Here is a 16,153-nt window from a genome sequence, read left to right as displayed (position 1 = left end):
TAATCAAATAAACAGTTGAGGCTCGAAACCTTTTCGGGTTGAGTATCTTCCGTTTATAATTTTTCAATTTTGTGATGTGAAGTTTTAATCAGATCTCTGCCCTCCTATTTAACCGGAATCTTTCACTTGTTTTTCGTTCTAATTCAAGTTTCATAATTAGCTATTCTTTTGAATGTTGTATAATTGTTTTGTGTTTGTTTAAATAATTGCGAATAGGAATTGGGAAAGGAACGTTCTTTTGCTGTTAAAATTAGCAAGTTGGTGATATCATTTGAATGAATAATTTAATTTTGGTGCTTGACTGGAAAGAAGGGTTACTGGAAATTTACCTGGTTAAACTTTTGGATGTCTCATTTTGAGGTAAATTAGCGAACACATTTGTTTCCAGTAGCCTTAACTGTTATGTGAATTTGTTACCTTTAGCGAGCCTTTCCTTGTTCCATACGTGGGACCAACTGTAGAGGCCTTCACGTGGCGGTCCTGTTGAAGTGTCTTACTTCTGTAAGACATGAGCTGACATCTACTTAATAAATTTTTTTCATAGGTTTCTAATTTCCATCTGTCTTCATATTTTGCCTTAAATTATCCTCGGGGAGTTTGATTGGTTGTGGCTTTTGCAATCAACCGCAATTATGAGCCCCAATAGAATTTAAATGGATTAAAAGTTGTTTGTTTCATTTATGCGCTCAAAAACAGGTCAAGAATTTTTACCTTAACGTACCTTAAAACACCTTAAAAAGTTAAGGTAAATTTGCACTACCTTAAGTACACCTTAACTTACCTTAAAACACCTTAAAAAATTACCTTAAATCACCTTAAAAGTTAAGGTGTATCAACCTTAAAAAACACCTTAAAAAAAATTTTTATAGGTAAATTTACCCTAAAAATTTACCTTAAAAAAGTAGGTAATTTAACTACATTTACCTTAACATTAAGGTGTTTTTACCTTAAATTTTTACCTTAAAAACACAAAAGTTAAGGTAAAATAACCTCAAATGTTAAGGTAAAAAAACCTTAAAGGGAAGAGAATTAAGGTTTTTTACCTTAACATTTAAGGTTATTTTACTTTAACTTTTGTGTTCTTAAGGTAAAAATTTAAGGTAAAAACACCTTAATGTTAAGGTAAATGTAGTTAAATTACCTACTTTTTTAAGGTAAATTTTTAAGGTAAATTTACCTATAAAAAATTTTTTTAATGTTTTTTTTAAGGTTGATACACCTTAACTTTTAAGGTGATTTAAGGTAAATTTTCAAGGTGTTTTAAGGTAAGTTAAGGTGTACTTAAGGTAGTGCAAATTTACCTTTATTATTAGGTTTTTTAAGGTATTTTTTAAGGTAAATTTACCTTAACTTTTTTTTGAGTGAATTTACTTGCAGCAAGTACTTTTCCTAACGTTTTGTCAATGAAGCTTCTGCTTGACACAAGCGTGAAAACTTTTTGCTCTCTTGTTTCAACAGCTTTGAAATGTGGCTCATATGTGGATCAAAAGCCTATGTTGAACTTTTTTGTCAGTTAGAAGTAGTGGGCTTTAGTACTTAGTCAACGCTGTCAAAGACCAAATTATACAAATCCTTCGAAATAGCACTTATGTGTCAACCGTGGTGCCAAAAGTTTGGGGTGTTTTTATTATAGTTTCACTTAAATCATCATAAAATTGCTATTGCTTTTGTTGTCGCAAATTAAGAGTTGTTTTATATATCGGCTGATTGTTCAGTCTACTTCTTGCCTGTGTGTTTGAACTGCATCACCAGTTTGAAGATTCAGAACACGGTGAACATGTATCCGGTCAGGACTCCCAGCTCCACTCCTATGTCCACGTCATCCATGTCAATCTCTTGCAGAAGATGCTTCGCAATCGCTTCATCGGTCTTGTTCCCATCCACTCCGTCCAGATGAGTGTATATGTAGGCTCTCTGTGCATATGTGTGGAAGGCTAGATAGTTCATCCATATCCAGTAATCCGGGATGAGGTGATCGCAAAACTAGTCAATCAAAGGGAAGAGGTGACGATGCCTATTCTCTTTTATAGTAGCGGATTAAAGGGGCTGGGGGACGCCCTCTTTTCAGGTAATCGACCCCTGCCGATATCCATTTTTGGCTGACTGATCTTAAAATTAGTTTAAGGGCGCCTTTGGCGCCAATATATACTAATTTTAAGGGGGGAGCGCGCGCCGAAAAAACTCGATTTTTTGGTCCAAATTTTCCCCTAATTGCATAAAAACGCTTTTTTGGCCTTATTTCAAAAATCTATTCGGTCGACCTAAAAAAAGGTCGATAAAGTTTTCTAAATTTTTTTCTAAAATTGCATGGGGGGAGGGTAAAAACCTGTGCTGTGTCACTCACGCTTTTCTGTAGAAGGAATCCACAACATATCAAGAATGTGCCGAAGAAGGCGGCCGCCATGGCAGTGGCAGTCACGTGCTCGTCTGTGAATGTGGACATCATGTACATGAAGGACTCTGCATTCATGAGGACGAGGGAGGTGGTGACGAAGAAGATACCGAACCCATTTACATCTGGCATGTACACAATCATGAGTGACGTCACAAGAGAAATCACCAACACACCAGGTATCATGCCTGCAAATATTCAAGTCGCGTCTAATTTCTGCCTAGGGATCAGAAAAAGTCATTCGTTTTTTAAATTCCGGCTTTAGGAGAGCGGACAATTTTATCCTAAAATGTGGTCGATGTAAAGTTGCATATGCACAAAATAGCCCGCACTCAAAAAAAATTACAAAAGTTTAATCGACAAAAAATTTTTTAGTGTGAAGAAAAAATAATTAAAAAAACACATGAATCAAAAAATATATATTTAATTTTTTCATTAACACTCAAAAAACTGTACGGTTCGAAAGTTTTACAGAGTGTTTTAGTTTTGCGAACACAGTAAGTGTCTAAAAAAATTGAAAGCATTGCGACTTGTCAGCTCGAAATGTGTGTTACGGTTGATTTTGGTTTCCCATTTAGCTAATATGTTTCCAAAACAATATATTTGCTTAAAAAGTATAACGGCGATGGCATAAAATTCTTACCTATAAACGTTGCGATGACATACTGCCCCGTGTCAATTAAACCATTGGATATTTCCTGTTAACACCATACATCATTAAAATAGCTTACTTTCTTTCACATTTCTACTCGTGCTTCAAATTAGTTTGCCCTGATTTGTCCCAAGAAATATGAGGTTATTGTTCCGACTTTCGATACGAAAGCAACGGAATAATTATGCTCGGGGTGAGTTTTTTTTCTTCAGGCAAATTTCGACTTTTTAACCAGCCAATTTTGACGGAATTTTTAAAAATCGTTCGAAAGGTATTGTTGTCCTGAGCTCAAATTTGAAAAAATATTTCACTTTTGATTTTTTGTCTTAAATTTACGGGGGTTTAACGATTGTCATTTTGGCCAAATTATGCCAATTAACGCGCAATTTATTTCGCGCTGTTAACGCGTAAGCGGAGAGTTAATTCGTCTTAGAAATCTTCAAAATTTGGTTGTACGAAGCTTTTTTGCCATAATTGATTTGTCACAAGGAGCAAAATCTATTTCTTTTGTACTTTATATGGCGTGTAGGTGGATGATTTTCATGAAAAATTTCAAATTTTCAAAAAAAAACTTTCATTTTGTTTTCATTAACTCAATTTTTTAATGTTATTACTGCTCCATAAACCTTAAAAGGCAGTCGGAACATTGCCTTGATACGAGCAGTTTTGTTTGAAACTTTTCAAAAAACAAATGAGAAGATAAAAATACAATAAACATCTTTGAACACAGCAGTCTTTGAACACAGCCAGCAGAGAGTTGAAAAAGAGTCAAGTAACGCAAGTGAGCAGAAAAAATTACAGAAGATTTCTTTAAATTTCAACTTGGGAATTTCAACATCTTTAATTTGGGATTATCCTTAAAAACAGTAGATGGCTTTGAATTTCTTTGAATTTCTATAACAATTTATGATTAACACTTTTATGATAAAATTATTCCAATTTAAGAAAACTGGATCAATTAGTATGTTTTTGCTGGGAATTCTGATAATCAAATTCCATTTTCAAATTTAGAAACCAATCATGTTTTTTGTAATTTTTACGATAGTGGAGATAACTTTCCTTCTGAATTTTAAATTCAAATAAAAAAAGTAATGCCAAAAAAACATAACAATAAATCACAATTTACTGCGTAGTTAGCACCTCTTCTACTGAACGTCTTAGTTGCATCTCAAAAAAATACTGCCAAAAAACAAATATAACATTAAATCACTATTTACCGCGTAGTTGGCACCTTTTCTACTGAACGTCTTAGTTGCGTCTCAAAAAAACTTTTGCCAAAATAAAACAAAAATAACAATAAATCACAATTTGCTGAGTAGTTGGCACCTTTTCTACTGAAAGTCTTAGTTGCGTCTCATATTGCAAGCAAAATTGAAATGGAAACAGACCCAGTAGCCAGTGTAGACAATTTAAAAAAAATAGTCAAATTTGTTTGTTTTCTGTTGCGTGTTTTTTGTTTGTTTTCTGTTGATTTGTTTTTTTTTTGAAAAATATCAAATTGATAGCCTTCAAGTTCTTCGAATTTTTGGAACATGTTATGATTGGCACTTCGCTGATAAAACTACCCCAGTTTGAGATAAATGGATAAATAGGTAATTTTTCTTGTTTCGCTGCAAAAATTGAAAAGAAAAATTCCATCTAAAACTACAGGTCGATCACGTTTTTCCTGGCCGTTTGCAGTTTTAGAAAGGAGTTTGTTATCTTCCTCTTAACAAAAAAATCAAATGGAACTTAAAAACATAAGAAAAGTCACCGCGAAAAAAGCCAAAAAGTCCTGAGTCTAAAAAGGCCAAAAAAATTTAAGACTTTTTATGACAACAAAACGAAAAAAAAAGTCATCACGATCTATATAAAAGTCTGTGAACAAAGTTCGTCGACTCTTAACAAAAACTGTCATTTTTGTTTCTTCTCAAAATTTTCACTTTGTTAAATTAAATTCACTGAAAGGCGTTAATTCACTGAAAGGCGTTTACTAGGAACTTTTCCCTAGATGAAATTAACAAAAGAGAAAACCATAAGAAAGGAGAACAAACAATCAGTGTCTTCCTTTCGTTGATTGACTTGGTGTCAGTCCAAAAAAACTGATCAAAAATGTTTTCACTCTGTGCGTTTCTTAATCCAAATTTGAAATAAATTGTTCGTATCAGGGCAAAGCCCTGAAGTTTCCGACTGCTTTTTAATGTTTATGGAGCATTAACATCATTAAAAAAGATTCAATATAACAAAAAAAATTAATTTATTTTAAAAAAATCTACCCCCCCCCCCACACACACGCCATATAAAGTACAAAAGGATATACTTCGTTCTTTGTAACAAATCAATTATTGCGAATGGAAGCTTATTTAAATTTTAGAGAAAAAAATTTCCTTCTATTTTATTATATTGAATCTTTTTTCATGAGTGCTCCATAAACCTTACAAGGCAGTCGGAAACTTCAGGAATTCGCCCTGATACGGGCACTTTTGTTTCAAATTTGGATTTAGAGACGCACTGATTTGAAACGACTTCTAAGATGGATTAAAATCCGCTTACGCGTTAGGAGCGCGAAATATATCGCGCGTTAATTGTCCCAAATTGGCCAAAATAGCTATCTTTACTTTACAAAAATGATCAATGGTGGAACTATCTTTTCAAATTCAATCTCAGTACAACAATGCCTTCCGAATGTATAAAAAATTCCGTCAAAAATGGCTAGTTAAAAATCGAAATTTCTACCGAGCACTCCGAGCACAAATATTCCGTTAATTTCGTATCGAAAGTCGGTACAATAAATGAAATGAAATTTGTGAGTAGTTGGTTCCAACTTTATCTTTGTTCGGGAAGTGAATTTGAAAAATTATCTTTTGCAAAAATTTCTAATAAGAACTCTTGTAATATAAGAAATTGGAGTGTCATACTTTGAGGAAAACTGGTCGCATAACGATTAAAAATGGGACAGCGGAGATTGCTAGAATGACCACGTAGCACAGCACAAAGTACATCATCTTCATCGTAATGTCATCCGTTATATCTTTGTTCGTTCGAAGAAACGTCGTGCCTGAAAAACCTTAAATGTGATCATTTATGGCTCATTACCTAGGTACGCAATACTAATTGGTTCACAAATTTTTGATTTCTTTCAGAGGCTGGCTTGAATTGGTGTTTGTTATGATAATTTCGGTTATGGCTAAACGCAAATATAAAATGACAAAAATAGTGATTTTTCATGAACTTTGGGAAACAAAAACTACTCAGAAAGCGTTTTTTGATCAAACGTAACTCATTTGATTTGAAAACGTAGCCAAAAGAGTAGGAACCCGGGTCGACAAAAATGCTTCTCATACTATTTCATAGTATGAAAAAATGCTTATCATACTGTTTCATACATTTTCATAGACCAAAAAAACATACTATGAAATTAACATGCAACTTTGAAATTTATACTATGAAAATTTTTTCCCTACTTTGAAATATTATGATAGGCAATTTTTCCATACTGTGAAATTGTATTACAAGCATTTTTTCCATAAATGAAAATACATTAAAGTAGTTGTTTGGAATTTTGTCTTTCATCCAGAACACTAACCCTGGACTTTTTGTCATAAAAAAAACTCTGAGTGTAAATGGCAGTTAGCACGCAGATAAACTGCATTTGGTGATTTTTGCCACCTATTTTTAATTATTACATGGAATTATTTACCAAAAATGTATCTTTCTGCATATGGCTAGATACTTTTGTTTTTAAACATTATGGTAGTTGAAAAAAAGCCGGTTTTTTTTACAATTTTATTTTTATCTTAGCAAATAAAATATGACTAATCGTGTTTACAAAAAAAAAACACTTAAAGTGGTTTTGAGATTTTTGGGTGAAAAAATCATCCTGGACTACGTTATAAACTCAAAAAGTCAAAATTTGCATGCAAAATTTTTTTTTCGCAAGAATTTATATATGAGCACAAAAGCAAGTTTGCAACCAAAAAAGGTACTAAAACACTTTTACCTCAAATTTGTGTTTTTGCTTTTGAAGACATGCATATCCTACAATTTTCATATTTGAAAAAATTATGATAAGCATTTTTTTGACCAAAATTAAAATCTTGACCAAAATTAAAATTTTTTATTGAGCAGAAAGATTCAAAAAGAGTGGAAATAGAACAGATGTATTTCTAAGAAAACGTTTAATACAGTTTTTAAACTTTGTATTCCACAGTCGCCATATATGAAATTGTATGATAAGCATTTTTCTTTTATGAAGTCAACCCGGCAATATAGACAATGAGAGTGAGAAAATTTAATAACTTACTTTTTTTTAAAAAAACTTCAAATTTTAAATGAAAAATATCTAGTCTTAAAATTCTTTGATTTTAAGGAAAACTGATGAGTTGTATCTTTTGGATAAAAATTTTAAAAAATTAAGAAAGCGTTTTTTGTGTAACAAGAAAAATTTTACTTTGTTAAGAACTCTGAAAATTAAATACAAGTTTTTCACGTTTTGCGCATAATATCTGAAATGAAACGTGAATCCGCAAGAGATATTATTTGGCATATGAAAAATTTAATGATGCAACCTAAAAAAGAAAAAAACATCAAATTGATCTACGAAAGCCTTTTCATTACAATCGTTGAGACTCAAAATTCGTAGAATCAATGCGTAAATCTTAAAATTTCTGTGAAATATTTAATTATACCCTTTTGAAGGTAAAACGTGAGTTTCAACGAAGCTTCAATCAATTTACGGTCTGACTTCCGATGACAATTTGAATATAAACTTTGAGCAGTCAAACTGGGAAAAAAAGAGGTTTGAGCTTAAACAACCTAGAATCTTTTTTTCTTGGAAAAAAAATAAAAGCACCTAAATAATTGATGAAACTCTTCGTTTTTTAAGATTCATACGTATCTGCCGGTATCAGGTCAAAACACTGCATTTTCTAACAGTTCTTAAAAATCTTGCTTACACTTTTATGATAAAGCTAACCCGATTTGAGAAAACTGGACCAATTGATATTTCTTTTATTGCACTGAGAAATCTGAAAATTAAATTCCGTGCTTAAAACTAGAAATCTGTAAAATTTATTGTGACTTTCAACTTTTTGTTGTTAGATAGTTGTTTTGCCTTCCTTTTGACAAATCATATGAGCTGGTCTTCGAACAAAGTATATGAAAAGTAGTCATAAGTCAAACAGCAAAAAATCAATTTGAGCCTGAACAAATTCAGAATTTATGAATTATCCTGAGTAACAAAAAAACATATTCACAACCCCATAACAGTCTGAATTACCTTCAGTCATTTTTAAAAAAGGTTTTCTGATGTTTGTTGAAAGTTTCTTTTACAAGCTACGTTAAGTACCAAATGATGTAAGTATCGTCTAGCAACTCATTTGTAATTCCAAGTGCTGGCTTCAAATGTGGACGATATCTGAACCTGATTAAAAATGCTGCTCACTTGATAACAGAAAAAAATATATTGCGCGAATTGTGCCCATTAATATAAATTGTCAACTTTCAAAAACCGTCTGCATTTTTTAGAAAAAAAAACTTTTTGAATTATATATCTTTTCAAAATCTGATTTTTCATTTTAATTATAGACCAGTTGAACACGCAAGACTTGCCATAAATAATTGAAAGTGTCCGTACCAGAAAAATCACTTGAATATTTTGACTACCCTATAGCATCGATGCACAAGTTTTTGGTTTAAAATACTGATTAAAAATGTGTAGAAAAGTTGTAAACATTTCAAAAACAGTTTCATGTAGGTTATGTACCAGAAGAATTGATAAACTTTGCGTGATTAACGCAATAATACGAGTCTAAGCAAGTCTCAGCTTAAATTGGAAGTGCTGTTATTTAAAAGGACTTTTTTCGTCGCGCATTGATTATCAAATTTTAATAGTATAATGCTGATTGAAATTGTTCGGACAAAACGCCTGAAGTTTGAAGTTAAAAAACGCCTTCTTCCAAAATGGGTTGAAGCTTCGTGAAAATTGATGGAGACCTTAATTGCTTAATACTTTATAGCACGCATTTTATGGTGCACTTTGTTTACGAAATTGTTTTAGTCAACCAAATATTAGGCTAGAACCACCGAATCAATTTCGGACAAAATTGTTTTCAAGTGCGCTGCTTACGAGGCCAACAAAATTTAGGAGCGATGTAAATTCCAGAGTTTTGTTCAAAGATTTTGAAATAATTATTGAATAAAATATGGTATTTTATATCGTAAAAACCATCACGGCCTATTTAAGAGTCTGAAAAACCTTCAACCTGCAATGAAGAGCTGATGCTGCTATTCAGCTGACGTGCCGAATTTTATGAAAATTCAAGTTCAACTACGTGGTGAGTTCTAGTTACTACAAGGTGATGTTTCACTGAAAACTTGATACTTCTAAAAGTTTTTTGTGACAAAATCAGTTTTTTTCGGCTCAACTGGTCTCTGTTCAAAAACTGTCGTCCTTTTTTCCACTTCGTAAAGTTTGTAAACTTCGTAAAGCTCGTAAAATTTTCTTAAAAACTACCATCTACAAAACTACAAATCTGAGATGACTATTTCATTCAAAAAAAGCGGTTGCCCAATTGTTTCCTGCAAAATCGGCTTCTCCTTGCTTTTTTTATTTTTTGCTTGAGAAAGGTTATGTTTTTGGGAAAGTTCAAAAATCTCAATAGGTTTCACTCTCACTTAATTTAGTAGAGAAACAACCAAGATTTTGGGGAAGGTCCATACTTTAAATTACGCATTTCATCCCGTTTCAATATTAAAAAGTCAGAAAACATCAGACACGTGCCTCTAGATTTAATTGGGCTCTAGGTGTACATCATCGACACTTACGAAAATTTTTGTTCATCTATTTTTTTCAATGTTTTTAATATTTTTTTTGAATCGGCAGCTTTTTTTTGTGATTGTTGTGAATCGCAAGTGGTGCGAAGCTCTGCCTCGCTTTCGTGTCAACAAAAATAAATTGTTAATACAAATGTTTTAAGATCTTAACCCTGTTAAAAGGTGTTAACTACATCAAAGACTCACTTTTTTAAGCAATCATCTGGTATTTATGGCGTAATTTTTGGCAAAAACGAGCCATAAACTACCATAATGATTAAAAGCAAAATTTTCCTGTCATCGTTTTTCACCCAATTTCAACCTAATGTGAGGAAAACGCTTTTAAATTTTCAAGTTTTGTTTGTCATGTTTAATTTTTTTGATCGTTTTTTGAAAGCAATTGCCATTTTGATCCCACCGAGTGGAAGAAAATAATTAGGTGCTCCATGCTGCGCGCCGTCTGATTAATGAAAAGTGATCGCAGATCGAAAACAAAAAGTGTTTTTAAACTCGTTCGTAAGAAAAAAATATTTTCTTGAATAATTGAAAAAATGGAAACACATTCATTTATATTTGAAAATACGCTTGTCAATAGAACTCCTAACCGACTATAATATTTAGAAGAATGTAGACTAGGAGTCTGAACCAGTAAAGTCCTGGATGCAAGATGCCATTCTTCAGACTCCTTTTCGTCGGCAGACCAATCTGAAGTTCATTATTCATATTCATTATAAAACAAAACGAGTACGTGCATGCAAGTCCCGATTTTTCACGATTTTATGCACAGTGAAAAAGCTAGTTCCGTTTAGTTGTACCATCTGGGTTTTCCCGAAAACTCCTTTTGATTGCTGTGTTGAACAATGAAATCATTTTTTTTCGGCTCAACTGGTCGCTGTTCAAAAACGGTCGTCCTTTTTTCTACTTCGTAAAGTTTGTAAACTTCGTAAAGTTCGTAAAATTTTCTTAAAAACTACCATCTTCAAAAATTCAAATCTGAGATGACTATTTCAATCAAAAAAAGCGGTTGCCCAATTGTTTCCTGCAAAATCGGCTTCTCCTTGCTTTTTTTATTTTTTGCTTGAGAAAGGTTATGTTTTTGGGAAAGTTCAAAAATCTCAAAAGGTTTCACTCTCACTTAATTTAGTAGAGAAACAACTAAGATTTTGGGGAATGTCCATTCTTTAAATTACGCAATTCATCCCGTTTCAATATTAAAAAGTCAGAAAACATCAAACACGTGCCTCTGGATTTAATTGGGCTCTAGGTGTACATCATCGACACTTACGAAAATTTTTGTTCATCTATTTTTTTCAACGTTTTTAATATTTTTTTTGAATCGGCAGCTTTTTTTTGTGATTGTTGTGAATCGCAAGTGGTGCGAAGCTCTGCCTCGCTTTCGTGTCAACAAAAATAAATTGTTAATACAAATGTTTTAAGATCTTAACCCTGTTAAAAGGTGTTAACTACATCAAAGACTCACTTTTTTAAGCAATCATCTGGTATTTATGGCGTAATTTTTGGCTAAAACGAGCCATAAACTACCATAATGATTAAAAGCAAAATTTTCCTGTCATCGTTTTTCACCCAATTTCAACCTAATGTGAGGAAAACGCTTTTAAATTTCTAAGTTTTGTTTTTCATGTTTAATTTTTTAGATCGTTTTTTGAAAGCAATTGCCAATTTGATCCCACCGAGTGGAAGAATATAATTAGGTGCTCCATACTGCGCTCCGTCTGATGAATGAAAAGTGATTGCAGATCGAAAACAAAAAGTGTTTTTAAACTCGTTCGTAAGGAAAAAACAATTTCTTGAATAATTGAAAAAATGGAAACACATTCATTTATATTTGAAAATACGCTTGTCAATAGAACTCCTAACCGACTATAATTTTTAGAAGAATGTAGACTAGGAGTCTGAACCAGTAGAGTCCAGGATGCAAGTCGCCATTCTTCAGACTCCTCTTCGTCAGCAGACCAATCTGAAGTTCATTATTCATATTCATTATAAAACAAAACGGGTACGTGCATGCCAGTCCCGATTTTATGCACAGTGAAAAAGCTAGTTCCGTTTAGTTGCACCATCTGAGTTTTCCCGAAAACTCCTTTTGATTGCTGTGTTGAACAATGAAATTTTCATCGCATTCGATCAATGAAATCACCTTTTTGAACAACTTTAGGAACACATCTCGTTATTGAGAGTTATTAGATGAGAAACATTCAGGAAAATACCAACAAAGAATCCATTCAAAAAATCCGTTTATTTGATTTCACCAATTTCAATGGACCAAATAAATAGCGAGAAAAAACAAAGGATATAAAATTTTGAAATGTAGCCAACCAAGTGTGCTATTAATACAGTAACTGAAATAGCTCAAAACGTTCCTGGCTGTGGAACTATCTGCTCTTTGGAACAGTACATAGAAGTTTTGGCTCCGATGACAGTCCAAGACCCAAGACTACAAAGCAGAGTGCTCATTGAACAATTCCCAGGCCGCAAATTCGGCTCAATTGCATCTTTCAGTCAGCGATCCAGAGAACAATTCAAAGAAGGAGAAAACTACTGAATTAGCAAGCCAAAACTCTAAAGATGCTATTAGTTCGCAAATCAACAAGGCTCAAACTTGTGACAAAAAATCAAAAAGGCAAAAAATGTAGTGACGTGTAGGTGAAACTGATCAATCTGGAAGATCGCTACCAAACAGCATGAGGTATTGTTGTCTTGAAAAAAAACAAATATTTCTGTAAAAACAAGACACGTGACAAAACTTGAAGTGGACTTTCGAAAATTTGGTTTAGAAAAATCGATTTTTTTTTAATTTTTCAGAATAGAAATAGTTTATTTCTAACCTTAGATAAGAAATAAGAAATTTCTGTACAGAAAAAACGGGAAAATTTGGTGAGATAATCTACATAGAATTTCTATCTAGAAAAACAGCTTCGCTTCGGTACGGGTACACAAATTATGACTAATCAAGCTAAAATTAAGCATCACGAATAAACTTTTTAGGATAAACATGAAATTAAACAACTAATGGAAGTTTTTACCCCTGTATGGCATTACTGATTGAAATCCATACTTAGCTGACCGACCCTAAAATTGTTATTGTTGAGGGCATTAAAAACACTAACTTTTGTCAAAGCTTTCCTCAAAGCGCTGAAACTTAGTCTTTGGCGGCATGTTTAATTTCGAATCCTCTTAAGGTAAGCCACTCGTCTACGCAAACGCGTTAGTTGGCCTTCGATTTTAACTTTTGGGAAAACTGAGAACTTTCAAACTGGTTACAAACCTTTTCTTTTTAAACATGACAATTTTTTTGAAAAGTTTTGTAGTTAAGTTGTTCTCTTGCAATTTTAAAAAAAAAACTAATATCTTACCTTTTTCTTTTTAGAAAAAGCTCCTTTTTTGTAACAAATTTTGACTTTTTCAAACGGAAGCATCCACCAATTTTTATTAACATTAAATATCCTCATCACAATAGTATTTCTATTTACACTATGCTAAAGTTTGCTGGATGTTAAAATACCGCATAAAATCTGCTAGTTTTCAACTGGACCTCCAGCAACAGGATTTCATGGATAATAATGGAATATAGTGAAAACAATTCATGTAAAAATGATCTTAAAATCCTTTTTTTTGCAAATTTAGACGATGAAAAATATTTTGTTGCCATGATTATCAATAAACTCCATAACAACCGCTGTAATGGAAAATAATCTGTTTGAATCATATAATGGGTTTTAAAACCTAGAGTTTTATTGCAAAACTAATTGCGAAATTTGCACCAATTCCTGAAATTTTCTTTCTCCATTCTTGTCACCTCTTCCACTAGTTTATTCTAAAGCTCTTGTTTACCGTCCCGCGTCACCCTGGGGGTGGTAAAAGTGGGCGGTGGTAGAGAAAACTGGAGAACGAACCTCTTCCATTCCCCACATTTAAGTCTTTCCCTCCTCGAAAAACGGGAGACCATTTTGAAACCTGGGCATCCTTTCGTTTTGCAGGTATTGCAAATAAATGAGACCATCACAATTTTGAAAAATAATCAGCAATATTTTTTGTTGCAATTTTTGTCTCAGTTAGGTTTCCCAAGCTTTTGATGCATGCTGGTATTGTAAAAAAAACTATTTGAACGTCATGTTACAACAGGTTAAGAAAATTTTAAAAGATCTCAGGCTCTATCCCATATGTACTGCTGCCTTGCAAAAAAAAATTTCTTTTATTGATTCGGTATGATAGCAGCAAGAAACTGTTCATTTTCTTTGCGTTAAAGAAAGACAATAATAATTCTAGCCCTCTGTTTTGTAATTTTTTGGTGGATTAAAATGATGGACTGTTTTTTTATCAAGTGGCTTGTTCAAGTGAACTAGCTGTAAGGCATCTTTTAGAGCTACCCGCACTCAGTAAAAAAGAGAAAATAATCAATTATATTACAATTCTAATTGTAATTTTATCAAACTTATAATCAATTAAAAGCGACAAAATTAGATGCTTAAACAATTTATAAGCCATTATAATGATAACATTTTTAAAAATCTCCTATAATGTCTTTGAATCTATTGCATTAAGAGGCCAAAGAGGATCATATTCGCCCGCGTGTGGACAAGCACTTCTTTGTCAGGCAATTTGTGTTTCATCATTAAGAAAGGTGAGAGAAGAAACGGGTTGCAGGCAAGCCTTAGAAGAAACCTACCAGAGTCGAGAAAAACAAGTTGAGATATTGCACGTGTGAAATACAGCGTAAACGGGACTTAGTTTCATCTTTATTCACATTAAATTCTGTGACACAAAATTGTGTCCCTATCCAGTGCACAGTTTGGCCTAGTGTTGTACAATCAATTACCTTTTCTGTCAAAAACAAACGAAATGTCTTGTCGTCTTTTTGGTTCATCTGAACAAAACGTTTTACAACGGATCAGAAGTTTCATAGAGATCCCTTCATATTAGTTGAAAGAATCCCGCGGTAGGTGATATAAAACTGTTTTATATCAATCATTGACTTACTAAAGTAGTGTGATGATATTTTGCGTGTCAAAAAACTCAAATTGCACATCATGAAACAATTATAGTCAAGAAAAATTGAAAAAATGAAAACGTAATAACATTGAAGTGATTTAAAAACTGTAAAACAGCTTCCCATTTTTTCACATAAACCAACGTCTACAAAGAACATAAAATACACGAATTTCATTTGCAAAATCGAAATCTAAATGGCAAACAAAAGAGACTGAAAACAATTATAATCGATTATAATGGCTTTTTCTGGAAAACAAATGAAATAGGAACTCGGATAAAAATTCTATTATAACCCATTACAATATATTAAGTTTGATTTCAAAAAGAGAGATTATATCCGATTAGTTATTGAACAACATCAAATTTTTCTACATTTTTGAAAGACTGGTATTAAAATTATATTATAATCGACTACTAACGCTTGAAACTGGATGAGGGTAACCCTCTTGATTCTCAAATTGTTGAGTCTAACTCTAAAAAACTAGATATCATACTGCGAGTGTTTGATTTGAAATAATTAACGATATCGCTAGTGATTTTTTCGGCAATTTTTACATAACGCTTGTCACCTCGAAGCTTTAAAAAGATTAAGACAAAAAATGGAATCGAAAACCTATTTGAAGTAGCTACAACTGCATGACATTCATGGTTTTCTACATACAATTTCAACATTGAGTTTTGGACACATTTTAAGCAAAAGGTGAGATATAGATTTATAGCAAAGACTTGTATTTCTAACAAACTTGTAGATTATTATCAAAAGTTCCAATCAAGGGCAATGCAGTTTTCCTTTGGCGCAGGCTCAAGGAAATCAAAAATGAGTGAACATTTGACAAATTTTTGATTATCTATATAGTTATCAATCATTTTTATGCATCCAGTCAAGCTCAAAATTTTGGTTTGTTCTTGGGTATTGGTAGCTAATTTGATTTTTTCTTTGGCGTACTAAACACTGTTATGAAGTGATGACCCCTTGAGATCCAAATTTTTTCGGTTAGGCAAAAATATCACCGAAGTTTATTAGCAATTACCAATTAACAAGTTTTCCATTAAAGGTCACCAAAACAATTCTCAACCAATTACTGGCCTCATTGCACGGCAACTGCACCATATTGGGGAATGTCTAAACTTTTATCGCGGAAAAGCTTGTTGGGAAAAAAAATCCCGAAAACTTGTTCGATGGGACATCATGAGCCAGCAAGACCGATTGATATGCTTGTCAACAAAATTATGCGCGAATTCATGTTTTTTTAAATACATGTTTTCAAACATGATTTTGAATAACTTTCAGGCGTAATTTTACAAAA

General features: G+C 32.7%; 1 protein-coding gene across 1 annotated transcript; it reads right to left on the bottom strand.

Annotated features, from left to right (window-relative positions):
* Window positions 1-1,761: 1,761 nt before the first annotated feature.
* LOC134853503 (uncharacterized) lies at window positions 1,762-11,832 on the bottom strand. The gene is made up of 5 exons (XM_063869503.1): window positions 11,715-11,832; window positions 5,942-6,081; window positions 3,036-3,090; window positions 2,345-2,580; window positions 1,762-1,983 (listed from the first exon to the last, which is right to left on the bottom strand). The coding sequence occupies exons 1-5, from the start codon at window positions 11,830-11,832 to the stop codon at window positions 1,762-1,764; spliced, it is 771 nt and encodes a 256-aa protein (XP_063725573.1).
* Window positions 11,833-16,153: the final 4,321 nt, after the last annotated feature.

Source organism: Symsagittifera roscoffensis, chromosome 8, assembly GCF_963678635.1.
Source record: "Symsagittifera roscoffensis chromosome 8, txSymRosc1.1, whole genome shotgun sequence".
Lineage (NCBI taxonomy): Eukaryota > Metazoa > Xenacoelomorpha > Acoela > Convolutidae > Symsagittifera > Symsagittifera roscoffensis.
The sequence above is the reverse complement of the archived record's forward strand: the minus strand, read 5'-3'. Positions and strand labels throughout refer to the sequence as shown.

Excerpts from the sequence above, each read along its gene's own strand:
- LOC134853503 (XM_063869503.1), bottom strand. The coding sequence starts at position 11,832 with ATGAATAATGAACTTCAGATTGGTCTGCTGACGAAGAGGAGTCTGAAG. Across the intron at positions 3,091-5,941 it reads TGCGACCAGTTTTCCTCAAA|GAAATATCCAATGGTTTAAT; the intron begins GTATGACACTCC and ends TGGTGTTAACAG. Across the intron at positions 1,984-2,344 it reads GATTCCTTCTACAGAAAAGC|TTTTGCGATCACCTCATCCC; the intron begins GTGAGTGACACA and ends TTGATTGACTAG.